Genomic DNA, 23,012 nt, shown 5'->3' on the forward strand with positions numbered 1-23,012 from the left:
TTCTTTAAAAGAGACTTAACTTCAGCAAAGTTTAGCCAGTCTGGAAATGTTCCGCTAATAAGAGACTAATCATACAAATAACTTAAGATAGAACTCAGCTCGCATAAGCATTCTTTGATTAACTTTGTTGATATGTTATCATAACCACTAGAGCACTTAGATTTTAAGGGTTTTATGATGGATGTTACTTCCTTGGGAGACGTGAGTGTAATTTACATTTTACTGAAGTTACTTGTAAAGACTGGTCTCAGACACTCCATTTCATTAATGAACCAAATGACCCCAAGTTGTCAGTAACAGAAACAAAGTACTTGTTTAAGAGGTTTGGAACACTACAGGCACTTGCTACTGATATCTCATATATTTTTAGAGCTATCCATTCCTCTTCCTTTTTAGCCTCACCTGTCTCTGTCTTCACTATGTTCCATATAGTTTTTATTTTGTTGCCTGATGTAATTATCTTTTTCTCGTAATAAAGCTGCTTAGATTTCTGGATTACCTGATTCAATATTTCGCAGTATTCTTTGCAATGCATTGCAATGCTAACATCAGAGCTGTTCCTAGATGGTAGATACAGTCTCCTTTTTGCCCCTCATGGTAGCTTTATTCCTTGTATAATCCATGGTTTATTTTTAGACTTCTGTTTGATTTGAGTTACCTTTAGGGGAAAACAATATTCAAAAGTGGAAGCAACTTTATTAATGAATGCTTTGTATTTTACATTTTAGTCAGAAGTGTTGTAAACATCTACCCAGTTCATGTCTTTGAGCAATCTCCTAAAATGTTCAATTTTTGACTGATTTGAGATATTTTATCCTGACAAGTTTCAACTTTTAGCACAAGATGCTTCATGTCATGATCAGATAGCCATTTACTGCTAGTTTTGTGATGCTCACCAGAATCCTTGTAACCTGAACTACATGACTGATTATATTCAGTTTTTCTCTATAGCGTGAATACTTACTATCACAACTTGCATCTGACCAGAGGTTGGAAACATAGTGGTATGCACTATATATAACTTCCAAGCGGTCTTGATTGATCAGCTTCGTTTTGCATTTTTCACCATGTTCATCTTTCATCTGTTGGAGGTAAAAAAATAAGCTTAAGAAATTCAAAAAGTTAAACCATACTTACAGAACATTCGTTAATTTTTATAGGTATTCAATTGTGAGATATTTATAGGGAAAAGAGATTGCTGAAGTGGAGGTTAAAATATAGGTGTCCTCACATGAAGGTTGCTTTTAACAACACAGTGCTTTTCAAACCAACTATAGCAGCACCTACAGTTTAATGTGGACCCTGAATCATAGTGCAGCTTTGATACTTTCCCTGCTCATATACAAGGTGTGATTGGAAAGCTTTAAGAATGGGCTTGTATTTGTACAATGGTAGTACTTCCATGCTACTGTGATGCATCTTCTTCAAAATTGTCCCCTTCTGACTGAACACACCAACTCCAACGGTGTTTCCACTTTTGGAAACATTCCTGGAAATATTTTCCCTGAAGTGTGTTAAGGATGCTCTCCGTATTTGCCTGGATTTCTTCAATCGAGTCAAATCACTTCCCTTTCAGTGAAAATTTCAGTTTAGCAAACAGGTAGACGTCCACAGGGGCCAAATCAGGGGAATATGGCAGTTGTGGAAGCACAGGAGTTTTGAATTTGATCAAAAATTCAACACTGGAGAAGGCACAATGAGCCGGAGCATTGTCATGGTGTAGCACCCAACTCCTGCCTTTCTAAAATGCAGGCCTTTTCTTCCACACCTTTTTGTGCAAATGCTCAATGGCACATTTGTAGTATTTCTGGTTAATGTCTGTCCTCCAGGGATAAATTAATGATTCACAATACCGGTAGAGTAAAAACAAGATCTCCTACATTGTCTTCACCTTCGGCCGACTTTGATGTACTTTTTTCGGTCGTGGTGAAAATGGAGTCTTCCACTGTGAAGACTGCACTATACCCACGATTCATCACCTGTAATTATCCTATTTAACAAATCTGGGTCATTTTAGTCCAATTAATCAGTTCTTGGTACACTTCAAGTCAGTATTGTCTCTGGTCACTTGAAAACACTTTTGGAATAAATTTTGCAGACACTCAACGCATGTTCAGATCTTCTATTAAAATTGACTTATCTGCAATAGAAACAAATTAAGTTCATCAGCCATCTCCCTAATCGTAAGTCTACAATCAGCACACACTAAGTCGCGAACTTTCAAATTTTCAATGTTTTTGAGGTGGAAGGACAGCCAGACCATGGTTCATCATCAAATGATTTGCGGCCATTTTAAATCTGTTGAACAAGACAAAAACATTTGACTGGTTCATACAGTTATCTCCGAAAGCTGTTTTTAATAGTTTGTAAGTCTCAGAAGCTGATTTCCCAATTTTAAAACAAAATTTCACACAAACTTGTTGCTCCATTTTTAGGTCCATGCAGACAGAATCTGGCAACAAGCCCTAACAGACCCGCACTCAACCAGCTGCCACAATGAACTGAATAAAGGAAATGCAGTTTCCTGTCAGAGGCATTCAAGGACAATGCAATGACTCACTCCCCACCCTCCGTGTACCTGCCCGCCAAACCAGAAAGCAGTAGCGGATCCATTCTTAAAACTTACTAATCACACCTCGTATAAATCGCACTCACAGGCAAAGTAAGCAAAAAGTGAGTGAAAAGACCACAGGACGAATTAAGGAGTGAACCATCAACCTTCGGATTAGTGGTCTGCCATTTATCCCTTAGCCAACAAAACAAATATACATTAGAAATGGTAAAGCAAATAAGGAGTTTAATACTCAAAATATTTTAGAGCTATTTATTTATCCACTTTCTTAGATATACATGATTTTAAGATCATATAGTTTAAGTCCTAGGCTACAGTAACTTTCTCATCCACTTAATTAACATCTTTTGCACAGCATATACTGTATTCACACGAATCTAATACACCATCATATGTACTGTGCACCTCAATTTTAAAAATTATAGTTATAAAAGAAAAAACAATTTTTAAGTGCCTCACTGTTAAGTGACACAAGCATAACTACAAAAGAATGCCTAACTTGATTACCTACATGACAGGCAAATGAATACATCATAAATTACAGGCATTACTCATAGTTCACTAATGTCACCATCAGAGGTATCCTCGTAGAAGTCTACGTCAGAAACAGATTCATGTCTTCTTTCTTCATCATCCTTGGGGTAGTTCCAGAGCACATCATCTTCACTGCCTTCCAGAGTATTTGAAATACAGCATTTCTTGAATGACTTTACAATAATTGGTGCTTTGATGCTTTTACAGGCAGCCAAAACCCAGTGTGCAATAATGTGGAGTGCAGCATGATTAATCTTTCTGTCTAAGTCAGTTCACGGTTTGGTTTGCAAAACCACTTTTCCTAATGTTCCTGAACTTACACTAATGTCCAGGGGTTGTGACACAAAAGTCACTCCTCCAGGAATAATAATGAGGCCATTGGCTAGGATGTGGATGTTTTTTTTTTTACATCATCGTGGTCACAAAATGTATCAAGACAAAGCATTGATGGTAGTCTGAAAAGCACTCCAGGACAGAGTTTCCATACATTTTGGAGTCAGTCAATCATTAAAGTTTCAGTTATTCATCCCTTCTCTCGATTTCGAACAATAACATTATCAGGGAACAGTTTTTCATTTTTAGGGCTCTTGGGGCTCATTTTCCACTTGAAGATTAAGAACGGGAAAAGTTTGTGCCCACCTCCTGTGATTGTCAACATTACAGTTATGTGCATCCTGATTTTTGATGGTAACTTCTTTTATCCCCTTCTTATTAATTATGTGGCATTTCAAACCAAATTGGCGTCTCATCAGCATTGCCTACTTGGCCCACCAAAAAATTATTCTCTTTCCCAAGTGTGATGACATACAACTGAAAATCTTGCAGTTTTTTCTCAAGATCCTGCAGAAGTTTTAGCATACTGTTGTAGGGCATTGTAAAGAGAAGCCCACCCATTTCATAAAGCAGTCATCTCATCCATGGCCAACCTTTATCTCATGCCTTAGCATATTAAGAACTGCAGCCACAGCATGATTTATTTCTAATGGTGTCACTAGTCACAGGTTGCTCATTATTCCTCCTTTCACAGACGAATCCCAAAATTTTTACTTTACTTCAATGTCAGGATGTCTTCCATTGCGAGGGGCAGTGAATTTCTTCCTAGTAGCGGTAGTTGCAAATAATGCCACTTTCTGTTTCTTCCACAAGCAAATGTTACTGTCAGCTACAACTCTCATTATGCTTTTCTGTTGCCATATTTTTCAACATAAAGTATTACTTTACATTTGAAAGTGAACAATGGATTAAAGTCTGTACTCAAATGTAATGAGGCGAATTTCACTACTATTTTAATGTGTTTTCTCCTTTGTCATTATTTTCTAAATCCTTTCAAGTTTTTAAACTACTTGGGTAATTTTACTTTCTCACATTTAAACAATGGAAAATCTGGGATGGATTAACAAAAATATGAACTGGGATAGAGTAGGTATTTGTTCCCCACAAAGTGCCACTAAGTCCTCCTTCGGACAGATCCCAAACTGACTTATTGCTTAGAGACAATTTGTGGAAGTTGTTTTCATGGTAAGGAGAGAAATTGTTTGGCATGTCATTGACTCTGGAACAGCAAATAAGGCTGGTGACATATTTGCTACTGGAGAGGTGGCAACTCTATGATAGTGTAAAGAGGATAGCACTCAAGTCTACACTGTTTACACACAGCCGGACACTATCTCAGAAATGCCAAATACGACAAGAAAATTTTAACGGAAGTTGGTAGATTGCCTCATAAATTGTATTCTCACCATGTTGTAGAATACGTCTTTTGTAAATCGAGGAAAACCACCATCAGGTGTCGACGAAGTGCGAAGGGCTGCCTGACAAAAGACTTCACCCATAAAAGGTGGTTGGTTACAGATCTGGATCTTTGAATAATTCACTGAAATGGTGAAAGGAAATTTCCTTGTTTCCAAATACTGAAAAAGCCTGTGACTGACCATCCGTTCCAAGAGTTTGCATTATAGTTGCCATTAAGCTAATCGGTCTATAGCTGTCTGTATTATGGGTTTTACATTTTTCTTTGCCAGATTTCGATATTGGTACAATAATACTTTCTGTACACTGGGTAGGAGACAGCTCTCATCTTGCCACTTCTGGTTAGACACTGTCAGGATAATTTGTTTGCTAGTCACTGAAGTGGTGAAGCATTTGATTGTGTATGGCATCTGGGACTGAAGAAGGATCTCTGTATTGTGCTACAGTACTGTTTAAATTCTAGTCTGTGAAAGGAACAGTATATGACTGTCAAGTGTTGGAAGATAGAACATTTTGTCTGTTAAAAATTGATGTCAAGTAACATCTGGCTGAAACTTGTTTGAAGCGGACATTTTGGTGTAGTATGTGGCCAGTTATTAGGCTATCTCGAAAAGATTGGTATGAACTAGGCCCTACTAGGGTAGCAGAGTACATGTAGCACAAAAATGCGATGTTCTTAGGATAGAAAAATTCTTCCACATGCCAACTAAGACATATTCTGATTTTAGAATACTATCCACATTAATTCAAGAGAGTAGAATTCATAATGGCACATCAGTGGGAAAAAAACATTAATGTCATACTAGCTAACTGCAGGAATGTCTATGGAAACTTCGAAAAACTCTCACTCGTAAAAGGCAACAACGTAGCAGAAGGGTCAGAAATCTTGCTGAAACCAAATGTTAATAGCAAAGAAGTTCGAAATGCCCAATGGAATGTACATCATGAAGCTAGGTTGAACATCGGTGGTGGAGGTATGTTTACAGCTGTAAAAATTTGATAATATCTAGTCAAGTGGGTCCAGATTATTAATGTAAAATAGTTTGGGTGAAGATATGTGTTACAGGTGGTTCAAACGTCATCACTGGATGCTTTTATAGACTCCCTGCCTCAAGAGCAGTAGTGGCAGAACATTTGAGGGGAAGCTTGGAGAATATTTTGCATAAATTTCCTGTTCATGTTATATTACCAGGGGAAATTTCAACTTCCCAGATGTAGATTAGAAGACTCATGTGATTAAGGTGAGTAGTAGGGACAGGAAATAGTGTGAAACTGTTCTGTCTTAGCCAAAAAACATCTTAAGCAGGTAATCAGGGAAATGACTTATGAAAATAGCATGTTGGATCTCCAGGTCTCCAACAAGCCTGAACACTCTGACTCTGTTAGTATAGAACATGGAATCAGCTATCATAAGGCCATTACAACATCACTGAATATGGCTGTAAATAAGAGTATAAGGAAAGGTAGGAAGATATTTCTGCTTATCAGCGACAAGAAACGGATTTCAGATTACTTGAGTGGTCAACAAGAAAATTTCATCTATAGCAACCACAATGTTCGGCACCAATGGACAAAGTTCAAGAGCATTATACAATACATGTTAGACAATTACTTGCCAAGTGAAGTTGGTAGGTATGGGAGAGACCATCCATGGTTTGACGGCTGTGTTAGAAAGTTGCTAAGAAAACAATGGAGCTTCACAGCGAATTTAAACATAGATAAAACCTCACAGACAAAATGGAACAAGCCAACATTAGTGTAAGGAGAGTCATGTGTGAAGCATTCAGCGAATTTGAATGTAAAATTTATATAAATGTCTTTTTTTCAAAACTGTTACACTGAGGAAGAGTGTATTGTAAGTCCTTCAAATCACTGCGCAAATGTAAAAATGACATACATCAAAATAAGTGACCAAGGGATAGAAAAGAACCAATTAACAGAGGATAAGACACTGGACATAACTGTATGAAAATATGAATTATGAGAGAGGTCGCTCCTCTTGTAGTAGTAGCGTGCTATAAATTGATAGAGGACCAAAACATTCTACAGACTGGAAAAAAGAGCACAGGTCATTCCCGTTTTGAAGAAGGGTTGTTGAACAGATGCACAAAACTATAAGACTATACCCGTAACGCGACTTTGATGTACAATTCTGGGAACATATTTTATGCTCACTAATGGGTAGATCACATAACTAATGAGGAGGTATTGAATAGAATTGGGGAGAAGAGAAATTTGCGGCACAACTTGATTAGAAGAAGGGATCAGTTCGTAGGACATATTCTGAGGCATCAAGGGATCACTAATTTAGTATTGGAGGGCAACGTGGAGGGTAAAAATCGTAGAGGGAGACCAAGAGATGAATACACTAAGCAGATTCAGAAGGATGTAGGTTGCAGTAGTTACTGGGAGATGAAGAAGCTTTCACACGATAGAGTAGCATGGAGAGCTGCATCAAACAAGTCTCTGGACTGAAGACCACAACAACAACAATTATGACATTTCTCTGGAGACCAAAATGCTCTCCTGTAGGAATCAACATAGATTCCAAAAACAACAATCATGATAAACTCAGCTCATTCTTTTCATCCACGAAATCCCCGAAAGCAGTAGATATCAGCACCCAGGTTAATGGCATATTCCTTGACTTCCGGAGGGTGTTCGATACAGTTCCACATTGCCGCCTAATGAACAAACTACAAGCGTAATGAGTATCAGACCACTGTGCGATTGGATTGATGAGTTTGTAACAAACAGAACACAGCATGTAGTTCTTAATGGAAGAAAACAATCAAATGTAGGAGTAAATTTGGGGGTATCATGAGGTAGTGTTATAGGACCATTACTTTTCACGATATAGTCCCATGAGACTCTTTGAATGTAATGCCACTGTACACATAAGTTGTAATGCTAGGAAATTGTAGCGAAATGCAGAAGGAGGGGAGATTACAGTTTAATATCCTGTTAACATGGAGGATGTCAGAGATGGAGCACAAGCTCGGGTTGTGGCAAGGATGGGGGGAGGAATCAGCCATGCCTTTTCATAAGAATCACCTCAGCATTTGCCTCTAGCAATTCAAGGAAATTGCAGAAAACCTAAAACTAGGTGGTTAGGTGCAGAATTAAACAGTTGGCCTCCCAAACGTGCTAAGGACTGATGCTTGGTGCTGGGACGGCAATTGACCCTCTACATGAACAGCTGTAACATACTACAAATAAGTAGGCACAAATGCCCATTGTTGTATGATTACACAATTATGGAGTAAACAGTAGAAGCAGTCACATCCATAAAATATCTAGGAGTATGCATACAGAGCAATTTAAAGTGGAACAACCACATAAAATTAATCCCAGGTAAGACAGATGCCAGACAGGTTCATTGAGAGAATCCTCAGGAAATCTGGGCCACCAACGAAACAAAGTACCTTGCAAACCCTTGTTCAACAAAAGCTTTAATACTGCTCATCAATCTGGGATCCATATCGTAGAAGAAATTCATAATAAGACTCAAATAAGGGCAGTCTCATTGCAGGTTCATTTAGTAAGTCTGAAAGCATCATGTGCCAGGCAACTCCAGTGGCAGATAGTGCAATAGAAGTGTTCAGCATAATGCTGTGGTTCAATGTTATAAGAGCATAAGATTCTAAAAGAGGCAACCAATATAACGCTTCCTTCACATATATCCCGCAAAAATATCACTGAGGTAAAAGTAAAGCTATTCTAGCTCACGTGGAGAGTTACCACAAACTCTTCTTCCTGAGAACCATATGCGACTGGAAAATGAAAAGTGATAGTGGTACACAAAGTATGCTCCTCCACAAATCGTAAACAAGATGTGTCAGTAAAAATAATGCGCTTTTGCTCATAATCGTTTATATAAAATGACATTATTTAGCTGAGGGATTTATTTTATCACCATAAAGCTTTTCATCTACTTTTTATGGCGTCACGTGTTTCCTGAGACCATTTTCACACAAACTTGTTCTGAGATGGTCCAGAACAGCTGGATACCAATATTACATTGTTTGTGCCATAGGTAATCAAACTTGTTGTTCCTTGCACTACCTCCCCGTTTTCATGGGACTTATGACAATGGCTTTAAAGTATTTATACCAGGTGGTTTTTCGTAGGGAACACCAAAGCAGTATGCTAGTGGGTCTCAAATGTTGTGTCAATAAAGTGACTGCGTAATGGTTGCTGTCACACAAAATACTGTGGCCGGGCCATAGTACCACACAAGAAAGACAGACTGTAGAAAATTAGGCTGATTGCAGAAAAGATGCCACAGATGCCATTAAAATGCAATGGTATTCCTGTATTCACCAAACAAAAGATAAAACACTGGGCGAGGCACTTGACTACTTGAACTCTACTACTTCTATAATCGCTACCACGGATAAATATCAGTGTCAAAATCATCCAGTATGATAAAGCAATGTGTAACTGATGTAACGTATCATCTTTCTCCTGATAGGACATATCTCTATCAAATGATTTTTTTTTTTTTTTAATTTTTTTATTCCAGTCTTTGATCACAATATCAATTCTTTTGACGATGACCAGTGGGACGATGGCAGTGGGAGACATATCACGATGTATGTAAAGCCCTCTAGTGGTTAAGTACTTATGATCAGTGCGTGCCTACATAATGCCCAGGCAGCTGACCCAACAGAGGGCGCTGATCACTGATCTGTCTTTTCTTTAGCTGTCATATAGACATTTTATCTTTGATATGTAATTTATAGGTTGATACAGGCAATGTATTACGTATATTAATTTTTGACCGTAAATTCACCATAAAAGTGTCAAACCTATTATCTTTATATATTTCCTTTTAATAATTTTATATGGGTAATTGTATTCATTTTTTACTGTATCACAATTAGTTTCTATAATAGTTGCAAAAATGATCGTGTGGACAACGTGGCCTATTCTACACCTGATTTTAGATCTATGCGACGATGCTGTGCTGAGTATATTTATATGTTTTGACGATGCCATTACAGCCACATCACTTTAGGACATGGTGTAAAAAAGGTGTGTTTTACCATATTTTATCTGTACATTTCCCTGGTTGTATGATAGTATATTGTGATATGTAATGCTGTATCGTGTTGAAAGACTCACTGCCACTAGGTGTATATATTTTATATTGTAGATCTGAGAATGGTCTTTACTGACTGAAACTGGTCATCATCAAAAGAATTGACATTGTGATCAAAGACTGGAATAAAAAACATTTGACAGTATTGGATCACTGTTCATATACGTGACTATGTCACAGCTGCTGAAGCATATCTCTATCTGCTGGGAGAATACGATGCAAATCTTTAAAGCAGCTAGATTTAATAGCTATGGCCTCTATGTGGTGCCCAGTAATACTAGTTTGTTAAAATTAGATGATCATACCAATGTGTGAATGCCTTTTGAAGTCCTCACTGGGTTAGTTCACTTGTTTTCAATAAAACATGGTGGTTGCATGTCAGATTATTCCAATAACAATGATTCTTGCAGTACAAAACATACTGTAGAGAAGAGGGATATCACCAACTACTTCAATTCAGCAGGCGGCACTTATAAGCATTACAGTTCCACTGTACCATCACTAAAAGACAGGGTGTTGGACAAGCTGAAAGTGAATGTTACTTCAGTCAAGTTGCTGTTCCTTCACAGCTTCATGCATGACTGGTGCAATATCCATATCAGTAGGCAGATGGACTGTAGGGGAAGATTCTACGTCAAAAGTTACTGTCAAAAAGGTTTCTGATTTAATGTTTTTCCTTTCCTTCTCTCTCTCTCTCCATCAGGAGATTTTAATTCTTGTAGATGCATCATGTTTACACTTAGTATGTGCATAACACTTCACATTGTAAAACTAATAGCGACACATGTCCCAGCAAAATTAGATAATAATTTGTTGCTTAGCAAAACTGTCTTATGTTTGGGAATAACATATTGTATGCTTCGTCACTGTGGAGAATGTCAAGAACAGATGCCCTGAAACTATATCTGGAAGATGCAATTGAACTTGAAAATACTAATCCTGAGGGCACAATTCAATTTAAGTGACGGAGTCACATTGACCAGGACACACATGAAACAATACAGTCAATAGGGGAAGGAAGGATTTATTAAGAACTAGTAATCCCCAATTTTGGCTCTTTCTAAGCATCACAATTGTTAAGCAATAATGTAAGTATATGATTGAGAAAATCTCAAATTTGGTAGCTGGTTATACTGAGGGGCTCCCCTGAAAACTACTCCTTTATTGTTCAGGATGCAGTTCAAGAATTTCACTGGCAAAACAGTCAAGTTATACTACAACCATTTGTCACATACTTCTAGAATAATAAAGAATTTAAACAATATAAGTTACTGCATGATCAGTGATTAGTTAAAACACCATAAAGCTGTAGTGCATGCCTATTTTATTGTCCAAATCAACACACTTAAATGCCTTATAACGGAAATAAAACACATTCACTATTATAGTAATGGTTTCCACTGCCTAAGCCACACATTTTAAGAACTTTCTCAATATTCAGAATCATTACAGGGATTTTAACATCAGTGAAGAAGATCAGATTTTTCTCTGTTCTTCTCATGTGGCTCAAACAAACCTGTGATCATTTCTGCTGCCCTTCTCTGTAAATGCTAAAGTTTCCACTAATCTAATATGGTGCAGCTCCAAACTCAATCAGTAGGATGGGTCACACAAAAGTTCTGTAAGCAATGCTTTTTGCATACTGATTGCATTTTCCCAATATCTTACCAATGAATCTTATCAATAGCTAACTGAATATTTGTGCAGTCTTTTTCCGACAGCAGTTCATTATGGATAATTACATCCTCTGCAGAAAGTCTGTGGTTACTATTAATATTGCTGGCCAGGTCACTGAGATGCAACATAAATAGCAAAGCTCCCAACACACTTCTCTGGTTCACACTTGAAGCAACTTCTAGTCATGAAGGTGATCCCACATCCAAGGTAACATACTGACTCCTACCTACCAAGAAATGCTCTATCCAACCACAAATTTCACTTTATATTACATATGAGTACTTTCACTAACACATTTTGGTGCAGCACTGAGTCGAATGGTTTTCAGAAGTCAAGAACTACTCCATAATCCAGCTGCCTTGCTCCATGACAAAGATAAGTATCTTAGTAAAACTTTACAAAAAATAGAACATGGTTCAAATGGCTCTAGGCACTATGGGACCTAACATCTGAGGTCATCAGTTCCCTAGACTTATAACTACTTAAACCTAACTGACCTAAGGATATCACACACATCCATGCCCAAGGTAGGATTCGAAGCTGCGGCCGCAGCAGCAGCAGCGCGGTTCCGGACTGAAGTGCCTAGAACCGCTCGGCCACAGTGGGCAGCTAAAATAGAAGAGCTCAGTGAAGAGCAATGAGATTTGATATTGCTGTGATCCAATGCGAGTTTTCCATAAGATCAAGAAAGAGCTACTATGTGTGAACATCAAAGACATTATTACTTAAAAGTTTTTGAAAGCCATCACAGAACTTCTTGTGATCCTGTAAAAAAAAACACAAACAGTTAAAAACCTTTGAGGTCAAACTGCTTGTCTTTGTCTAAAACATTAAGTGCTATAAGAATTTATGTAAAACCAGGCCAAAAACTGTGCACAACATGTCATAAGATTTGTGAACAGAAAACTAACATCAGCGATAGAAATGAAAGTGATGTAGATGAGCTGGAGGTGACATTTCATGAATCAGTACTAAACAGTAAAAGTACAGAGGATGTAAAATTTCACTCCATTCCAAATCACAGCAAGGCTTCATGTGGCAAAAACAAGGAAAAAAATGAAGCATGTTTTGGAAAGAAAAGTGTGCTGGGCATTAGACTGGAGTATCTAACATTCTAACCACAGAAAGCCCAAGATTTTGATGCCATGGAATTGTTAATGAAAGAAAAAGTGACTGGTGTAAGAGTACCTGAAAAAAAAATTAAATTTAGGTTCACCCTCTTGGTCAAAAGAAAACAATGCCAGAATTCAACGTTAGTGAGAATGTGACTTAACAAGTAAGAAAACTGAAAACAGAAATAGGTATTTTATCAATTCCGAAACCAAAAATGGGGAAAGTTCTTGCTGATGAAGTGGTGAAGATTATCACTGTTCTCTACTGGAATGATGAATGTACTCAAATATTACCAGGGACAAAGTTAGCATTCAGAAGAATGTACAATGCAAATGGACTCATCCTTTGCAACTTAAAGAGAACTGTACTCTTGCTTTAAATGGGAGAGTCCAACATTAACATTGGTCTTTCTAAACTTTGTTCACTAAGACCGAAGTAGTATACTTTTGCTGGTGCTGCTGGCACTCATTCAAAGAGAGAGAGAGAGAGAGAGAGAGAGAGAGAGAGAGAGAGAGAGAGAGAGAGAGAGAGGTATTCACCAAAATGCATAACTGCTTTTGGTTGCAGAACACATTGAAGAAACATACAATGAACTTACAAAATTTCTTGTACGTAACTCTGAAAACTACGAATGCATGCTTAATCACTGTGATGATTGTCCCATAGATGACAAACTGTCAGAATTATTAAAACAGAAGTTAGCTTACAAAGATGCTGATGATGAAATTGAGTTCAGCCAGTAGATAAGCACAGACCATCGGGCAGAATTGGTTAAGTCCTGCAACTGTTGGTGAATACATATACCTGTAGGTAACAAAATTACAGGCACTTAAACAATATTCATTTATATCTAAGTCTCAGCCAAAATTATTGAAAAAATTGATAGAAAATCTAACCCCAGAAAAAGCAATTCTGTTTATGGACTTTGCAGGAAACTACAATTTTGTAATTCTGAACAAAATCCAGAGTTACCACTGGACAAGAAGCAGCTGTACAATCCATCCATGTGTGTTTATGTGGTAAATGAAGGGCATAAATTGGTAATGGTGAACCACTGCTTTATAAGCAGCGATATGGAACATGATGTAGGATTTGTAAATGCTGTCCAGAAAGAAATTGTTAAGTGGCTGGCAGAGCATTACCCACAAGTGAAGGAAGTACATTATTTCATTGATGGATGTGCTGCTCATTATAAGAATAGGAAAAGCTTTAAAAATTTGTGTGCACACAAAAACAATTTTTCTATCGATGCTGAGCATTCCTTTTTTGCTACTAGCCAAGGTAAATCGAGTGCAATGGTTTGGGCCGAAGTATAAAACATATATTGAGAAGAGCTAGTCTTCAACTAGCAAATGATGCACAAATATCAAATGCATCTGCTTTTCACAATTTCTGCAAAGCTCGTTCTGACAAGCCCCTGCCCCCACTTCTTAGAGAAATCCAATGTAAATTTCCTATGCAAGAACCTTGAGAAAAGATTTTTGACAACCCACACAATACGAGGTACCAGCAATTTTCACCATTACAAACCACTTTCTTGTGATTATTTAGAGATTACGAGAGTAACTTCTTATGAAAAGCCTTCCTTGATTTTTTTTTAATTCAATGAAAATGCCGCACAATGGACATGCACTCATCCTCAAAAAACTTCTTTTGTAGCAGCTGGACATGATGACAGGCGGTACTTTGTCCTCGTAAGAAATATCTGCGATGAAGATGTTGAACTACTTTTTCTCCACCCACCTGGACCAACAGTGTCATTCTTTAGGCCTGAGAAACAAGACTCTAGTTTTGTGTCTTTGGAAAACATTTTACATGCTGTTGGTGTGCCTAAATCAACATTATTAGGCTGAATGTATTACTTTAATGTAAAAGATACGAAGTTAACAGAATGTAATTTGTCACAGTCAATTACAGGCAGAGATGTTTTTAAGAAGTTTCAGGGATCTTCATGCTGAAAATGTACATTTTAAATTAACATTAGAGTGGCTAGAATAATTGTTGTTTAAAGATGCTAATTTGACAAGCTAAATAAAGTTCACCCGTGAAATGGAAATGTTTCAGTTAAATTTATAACTTTTGGCTCTGTACTTTCATGAAGCAGTCTTACTATGTGTTGTCAGTTTACATAATCTGAATATGAATGACCTTCTGAACAATGATGTGATACATGCTAAATGGACATCCAATATCTATCAAAACTCAGGGTGCTGCTTCTTTTCTCTTTCCTTTTTAAATATCTTGTAGGGTGCTGCTTCTTTTCTCTTTCCTTTTTAAATATCTTGTATCAGCTATCAGAAAGTGTTTTACATATTTAAAAATCACTGTTCGGACCACAACAGCTTAAGTTGATTTTCTATATTCCCATACGTTATTAATTTTTTTTCCAATAAAGATACATCCCTTCTGTGATATCTGTGGAAATATGTCAGTGATGTGCTGAAAATAATATACTTTCTGTTATTATTATTTTTGTCCGAAGTAATGCAACCCAAATGACAAATTTAAGTTGAGGCATTTATGTTTGTAAAATATTTCCATTTTTCCCCCTCAACTTAAATGAAGTATGTGGAGAAATTTTGCAATGACTATTGCCATGCAGAAAGTAACAGGTAAAAAAAGTTTCATGAAAATCTGAAGCAGTTGGTGTCGGGTATGAATGATCTTACTTCGAATTATTGTTTTTCATCACAGTACAAAGTCTCGTGATTTCAAATTTATTTGTGTGTCCATTCATAGAAAACCCATTAATAACTTTATTTTATTACAATGTGTAGTGTCCTGGAAATTATTTAAGACCAGTTATAAGTTCTCACCAGGTTGGAGAAATGTGATATATGCGTTATTCAATGTATCTGTCCTTTTTCTGGAAATTGGAAAGTGACACACACAAATTTTTTTGTATTGTTCTTTCTTTCTACTTTCTAGCTTTATTGTTTAAATAATTACATGTCTGTTAAGTATGTGCTTCTCTTAAATTTTGAAAGAAAATTCCAAATCAAAAGCTTCATAAGCATCTGAGTTATGGGCATTTATGTAGATAAGTACCGTAATTTTGCATTGGCATTCTTGCTGAGCCCAGTTATCAGAATATCACTACATTTAAATTTTGATATAAAAAAGTTCTTCTGTTATAAGTATAAGAAAATGTGCAAAGTTTCATGAAAATATGAAATGATGGGTGACATGACCTGAGTGATTTGATGTGGAATGGCCCCTGCCACCTATGAAAAATGTGAGTTGGATTTTGCATGAGCAATTTTTTCAGGTTCTATGCTAGCTGGTACTGAGTAGGTCATTCAGTTTCAGATACCTCACTATGATTAATGGCAGAATATGTTCATAGGTTCTGTAACAGATTTCAGTGCTATTTGGTGGTAATTCTGCGGAACACTTCTGTCATCCTTCTTACAGATGGCTATTATTATTATTATTATTATTATTATTATTATTATTATTATTATTATTATTATCATCATCATTCCCACGAACCTACTATGCTGTCATAGTAGGAGGAGAGGTGATACTCCTACGTGGTGCGTCCCAGGTGGCGGATAGGGAAGTCCTCACCGGTTTACTGGCGGACTTGAGTGAAATAAAATAGCTCTCGCGGACCAAACACACCCTCTGCGGTTAACAACCGGAGTTGTAAATCGGAGCTTGCTCCAACTAAGGTTGACAACCTTCGACAGTCAAAAATGGAAAGGTCTTTTAGGAAAAAAATTCCACCGTCCTGCTCAAAAAGGCAGGAAAAGGCTACATCGGATTCGGTGGGTAGTCAACTAGAAGACAGCAACGAATCGGAGCGTTTGCAACCATCCAAATGCACACTAAAACACAAAAAGAAGATTAAACATGAGCAAATAAATTATATAGCAACACACAACATAAACTCACTACTTCATACCGGAAAACTCAAGGAGCTCACAGATGAACTAAATAAACAAAAAAATTTAATAACAGGGATCCAAGAAATGAGAAACACCACAGAGGACCCATTCGAATCACAAGGATACAGAATTTATAATGGGAAACCAGGACCGAGGGCAATGAAACAATGTCCCCAGTTTGGAACAGGGTTTTAGTAAACATAAAAATAATAGATTCAGTAACGGATTTCCAAGCAGTATCACCAAGAATTGCGACTCTAAGCTTTAAAACAATGAATAAAACCTATACAATAATAAATGCTCATGCCCCAACAAATGAAAAAAATTGTCTAACCAAAACAAAGGAAGAGGTAGATAAATTTTGGGACCTTCTAGAACAGACTGTGAACAGAGTAAATAAAAAGAATGTAAAAATCTTATTGGGAGATTTCAATGCTCAGTTGGGAAAAGAAAGGAAATATAAAGATATAATTGGAAAATGGAGTCCACATAAATTTACAAACAAAAACGGTCAAAGACTTGTAGAACTTTGCAGAGAACACAACCTTATATCTAAATCAACATACTTTAAGAGGAAGCCAAGTAAACTTAAAACATGGAAACATCCAGACTGGAGGAAGGGCGAGTGGCAGCTAGACCATATCTGTATGGACAAAAATTTTCATAAGGAGATCCACAATGTTAAAGTACTGAGAGGAGTAGACACAGGCTCAGACCATTACATGGTTAAAATTAAAATCAAATTCACACCATTAAAGAAGAGGACCGGAAAAACTAATAATATAAAAAGGAGGTTTGATCCACATCAGCTAATTAAAAATAATAAGTACCAACAAATAACACAAACCATCAAATTAACAGATGATCTAGAACAACTAGCGCCTAAACTTAAAAAAGAAGCAGAGAATCTAGCTCCCTTGAATCCACGAATGAAACATGCATGGTGGACATCAGAATGTGACAAATTCCATGAAGATAGACACCAAGCATGGTTAAAGTTTCAAACATAAAACTGAAGAAAATGCCATCAACCTAAAAAATGAAAGAAAAAAATTCACTCAAAACATTAGAAGAATCAAGAGAGGATTTCATAAAGATATTATAAAGTCTATAGAAGGTAATTATCATAAAACCAACTTCAGGAACTACTACAAAATCTTTGGGAAACAACTACAACAATATGAGGCCCCTACACTAATACTGAAAGATGAAGATGGAAGAATGACACACAGTAACAAGGAAAATGCAGAAATCATGGCAAAAGCATTTTACAAACTTCTGAATTGCGAGGAACCCAAAGAACACTTACAAATCAACATAAATACCCCAATAAAAACCAAACCTAACAAACTAGACCCTCCAACTTTCCAAGAAGTAGAAGAAATTCTTAAAGAACAAAAAAATTATAAGGCATGTGGAGAAGATCAGGTTTTTGTTGAAATGTGCAAATATGCAAGTGACACAGTCAAGACCTCCTTACACATGGCTCTAACAAAAATTTGGGTAACAGAACAATTTCCCGAACATTGGACCACAGCTATCATCCACCCACTACACAAAAAGGGAGATAAGAGCAACCCAGACAACTACAGAGGCATCTCTCTCCTAGATTGCACATATAAAATTCTATCCGAGATCCTATATGAAAGAATCAAGGAGCAATTAGAACAGGAGTTAGGGGAATATCAGGGAGGTTTCAGACCATGGAGAAGCTGTGCAGAGCAGATAATTAGTTTAAAATTGATTATGGCATACTACAAGAAACGGAACAAACCTCTGGCAATAACATTTGTAGATTTTAAGAAGGCATATGACTGTCTCCACAGACCTTCAGTATTAAAAATTTTAAGAAATCTAGGACTCCATCCAAAACTAATTAAAATAATACAACTCACTCTAACCAACACCAAATCAAAAGTGAAGTTTAGAAGAGAAATTTCAGAACCATTCCTCATAAAAACAGGCTTAAGACAAGGTGACTGCCTATCACCATTACTTTTCAACTGTGCACTGGAATACATAATGAGAGAATGGTACAAGGACAATCCAAAGAGGATAAGAATTGGAAGTGTAAAAGATGATATTAGCTTAAACTGCTTGGGATTCGCTGATGATCTTGCTCTCCTAGCCAACACCATTCAAGAAGCCAGGCAACAAGTGAAATCACTACAGGAAATAGCAGAGAAAGTAGGCCTTAGAATATCATTTGAAAAAATGGAGATTATGCTAACTGATCCACCACTTGCAAACAAAATTACAATAGGAGAACAGGAAATCAAAATTGTTGATAAATTTAAATATTTAGGCGAAATAATAACATACAATCTAAATGAGAAGCCATCATGGCAAAATAGAATAAAAAAACTGAACTATGCAAATTACATTACCAAAACTACATACAACAACAAAAAACCTATCTATAGATGCAAAATTAAAACACTATAAAACAGTTACACAACCAGAAATAACATACACAGCTGAAACTATCTTCAAAACAACTAATACAGCAGAAACTGACAGAATACTAAAAATAGAAAGAAGAATAATTAGGACATGTATAAATAAACAGTATAAAATAAATGGACATTGGAGAATAGCATCAAATGAAACAGTATATAAGAAAATAGAACCAGTCATGAGCACAATCAGGAAGAAACGCATCTCATTCTTTGGACATCTGATGAGAACTCCAGAAAACAGAATTAGTAAAAAAATAATACAAAAATTGTGGAATAGCAAGAGCGACATTAAATGGATCACAGAAATTAAGGAAGATATAAAAGAACTTCAAATTACAGTAGATGACCTAAAAAACAAGACAGAGAAAACCAGAATACTGCAAGACCCGCAAACCAGACTACAAATGAAAATCAATAAAAGGAGCACAGGAAGAGTTGTCTTAGATGAAGAAAGAAAGAAAATATCTGAAAGAATGAAGAAATATTGGGTAGACAGAAGAGCAAAACACCTTTCATATAAGAATAGCCTCTAATAATTATATTACCTAAATATATTAAGTTATTGTCGAACCAAATTGTATCCATGTGTAACAACTTGTTTAGAACTTTGTATTTTTGACTACAGTGGTCCAATGAAGGCCATAAAATAAATAATAATTATTATTATCATTCATGTATGGGCCCAATAGGACTACACAAGGTACAATCAACCAATGTCGCTTTTGATGGTTGGGCTTCCTTTGTGCTCAAATTTGTTTCATGCTTTCAGAATAAAATCTCTAATTCATCAGAGCATAGTGTTTTCTAATTTTCCTCTGACCAACTTTCCAGTTACACATCTTTTGCCTGAATGGTTTTCTATCTGTAATGCCAGTCTGAATTATACCATCTACTTTAAGATCCTCCTAAAACACAGCGAACCATTTAATTGACTCAGTTTTGACCTTACTTCTGTTTTCGCATAATTCTACTTTTTGTCAGCCTAGTGGGTGCCATTCACATACAGTCTGTTTTCTCCTGTCACAATGTAGGTCTATTCTTCTATTTCCTTATTACTTCTCGGCCTATAAGTTCCTCCATCAGTAATTTTGGGACCTAACATTTTCCTAATCTTTTTTTTTCTTTCTTTTGAATTTCTTCAATATGCCTATTTCAACTTAAAATTGAATTTTCTGTTTCATAAAGACATTCAGCTTTGATTAGTGCTGTAATGCCTAAATTTACTGAATTTAGAAACTGATTTTTTATTATAAATATTTGTGTTAACCTGAATGCAGTTGCCACATCTCGACAGCGAAATTCATTTGCAGCTTTTCCCAGATCATTTTCTTGAACGATTTGCCACAAGTATTTATATTGAGAAACCTTTTTTATTTTTCCACATTTTTTGTTTAACAACTCTGGTGCTTGTTTATTGCATGTCATATATTCAATTTTTAATTATATTTGAGTGCCATTTTTCCACAAGTTCTTTAAGAATTTCAGTTTGTTTTTGAGCTGTGGTAACATCCTTCGTCACAATTCCCAGATCACCTGCAAAGGCAAGGCAATCTACTCTAATACTACTTCTACCTAAATTGATTGATTGATCTATATTTTGACATGATTTTTGCTCTTGCCACTCTGTAATAACATTTTCCAGAACACAGTTAAACAGTAATGGGGAGAATCCATCTCCCTGTCTAACACCAGTCTTTATATCAAATGGTTCAGAAATTTTTCCCATGAATTTAACTTTAGAGCTAGTGTTGATTAGCATTTCCTTACTCAATGTTAGAATTTTATTATGTAGCCCTTGTTCCTTTAAAATCTGGAAGAGAGATTCATGACCAACTGAGTTGTAGACCTTTTTAAAATCCACAAATGTATGTACAGTATTGTTACTAGAAATCCTTTGGTGCCTAAGGATTAGTTTTAAATTAAGAATTTGTTCTGAGCAGTGTCTCTTTGGTGTAAAGCCTGCTTGGTATTCACCAATTTTAGGTTGAAGCTGTTTTTGAACCAGATCAAGTAAACATTCTTAAAGAATTTGGTATGTGACCTTGAGGAAAGAGATTCCTCTTTAATTATTAACATTGTTCTCTCCCATTTTTTATGCAATGGATGAATTAGAGCAGTTTTCCAGTTCTCAGGTACTTTCTCAGGTTCCCAGATATGTGTTACTAGTTGAGTGATGTCTTTTATAGTGTTAGGACCTGCTGATTTTTGTGGTTCTGCAATTTTATAGTCTTCTCTGGGTGCTTTACTGTTTTTAATTTGTTTAGTTATTTCAGTTTTCTCAGCTTCTTTAGAGTTAAGGTTGGTGTTGTTGGTTTGGCGTGGTTGGAATTTATTTGCTGGTTCTGGACAGTTTGGTTGGTTGGTTGGTTGTTTCGGGGAAGGAGACCAGACAGCGAGGTCATCGGTCTCATTGGATTAGGGAAGGACAGGGAAGGAAGTCGGCCGTGCCCTTTGAAAGGAACCATCCCGGCATTTGCCTGGAGCAATTTAGGGAAATCACGGAAAATCTAAATCAGGATGGCCGGACGCGGGATTGAACCGTCGTCCTCCCGAATGCGAGTCCAGTGTCTAACCACTGCGCCACCTCGCTCGGTCTGGACAGTTTAATAGTTTTTCAAAATAATTAGTAAGTACCTTACAATTTTCCTGGTTGTTAGGAGCCCAACTGCCATTCTTATTTTTGAAGCAAAGGCTTTGAGTTTGGTAACCAGTTAGTTTTGTTTTTAAAGTTTTATGAAAGTTTCTTGTATTGTTCTCTTGGAAGTCCTTTTCGATTTCTAAAAGTTGGGCATTTTCAAAGTTTCTTTTAGTCTGTTGGATTAATTTAGATATTTCTTTTCTTACAGTTAGAAAGATGGTGTACATATTTTCAGTTTTCAAATGCCTCATGTCTAGAGTTTGTGCTGTTCTGATGAACTTTTCTTTAAGGCTTTGCCAACTGTCAAGTTTGCTTGTTAGAGTTTCGGTTATTTTAGCAGTGTCAAATTTTGGGATAACATTTTTTGTTTTGAAGAGTTTTTGAGGTAGAAGTTTTCCTTTTATTCGCATTAAATAATGGTCAGAATCAATATTAGCCCCTTTCCTCACTTGGACATTTAACATTTTTTTGTAGTTGTGTGTTGAGTGGTCTCCAAGGTTTTTTGTTTAGAAGAGTTCATTTTAACATCTGTTGATGTGATTTTAAGGTCAAATTTTTTGCACATTTCATCAAATCTTCGGCTATTTTGGTTTGTTCATTTATGTGCAGAAAAACCACCTGCCAGTTTCTTATATTTTTTCCCTTTACCTAACTGTGCATTAAGATCACCCATTAAAATTTTAACACCATTTGAGAGCACTTTCGAGGTGATTCTTTCTAACATTTCCCAAGCTTCATTAACTTCTTCAGGTTTTTTACGGCTCTCCTCACTGACTGGCATACGAGCATTAATTAAAGTGTATGCTTTATTTGCACATTTAATAGAAATTGTCGTTAGTCTATTATTAATGGGTATTACCTCTGTTATTGAATTTAAAATATTTTTGGAGACTGTAAAGCAACTCCCAGATGTGGTGTATTATTAAGTATTCTTTTATCAGTCTTACTTTTAAAAAGATAACTGCTGAAAACCAGGGTGTTATTGTCCGACAGGTGTGTTTCCTGCTCTATTAATGTATCTCTCAATTTATGTTTACTTGGTTGCAAAAGTGTGTGTATGTTAAGTAGTGTAAAAACTGTGTTTGTTTTGCTTTTAAGTTGCCCAGAGGACTCCGGCTTCGTCTTTTGAATCACACCACATTTTAACCTGGCCACCCCAGAATCCAAAAGACCAGTTGTGCCAGTGATACTGGCTGTAGGTTGACCACCTGCGGTAATTGTGATTATCAAAATGTTCCTTGATGACTGTGCCTGGAATCACGTGGGGTTGTGTAGA

General features: G+C 36.5%; 1 protein-coding gene across 2 annotated transcripts in view; it reads right to left on the reverse strand.

Moving 5' to 3' along the window:
- Nucleotides 1-23,012, reverse strand: part of LOC124711894 (osteopetrosis-associated transmembrane protein 1) — a 99,502-nt gene that overhangs the window by 55,079 nt on the left and 21,411 nt on the right. For both annotated transcript variants that reach the window (XM_047242142.1, XM_047242141.1), the window contains exon 3: nt 965-1,082. In XM_047242142.1, the coding sequence (XP_047098098.1) occupies nt 965-1,082 (118 nt within the window). The remainder of the gene's footprint in view (nt 1-964; nt 1,083-23,012) is intronic.

This window comes from Schistocerca piceifrons, chromosome 8 (genome assembly GCF_021461385.2).
Source record: "Schistocerca piceifrons isolate TAMUIC-IGC-003096 chromosome 8, iqSchPice1.1, whole genome shotgun sequence".
NCBI lineage: Eukaryota > Metazoa > Arthropoda > Insecta > Orthoptera > Acrididae > Schistocerca > Schistocerca piceifrons.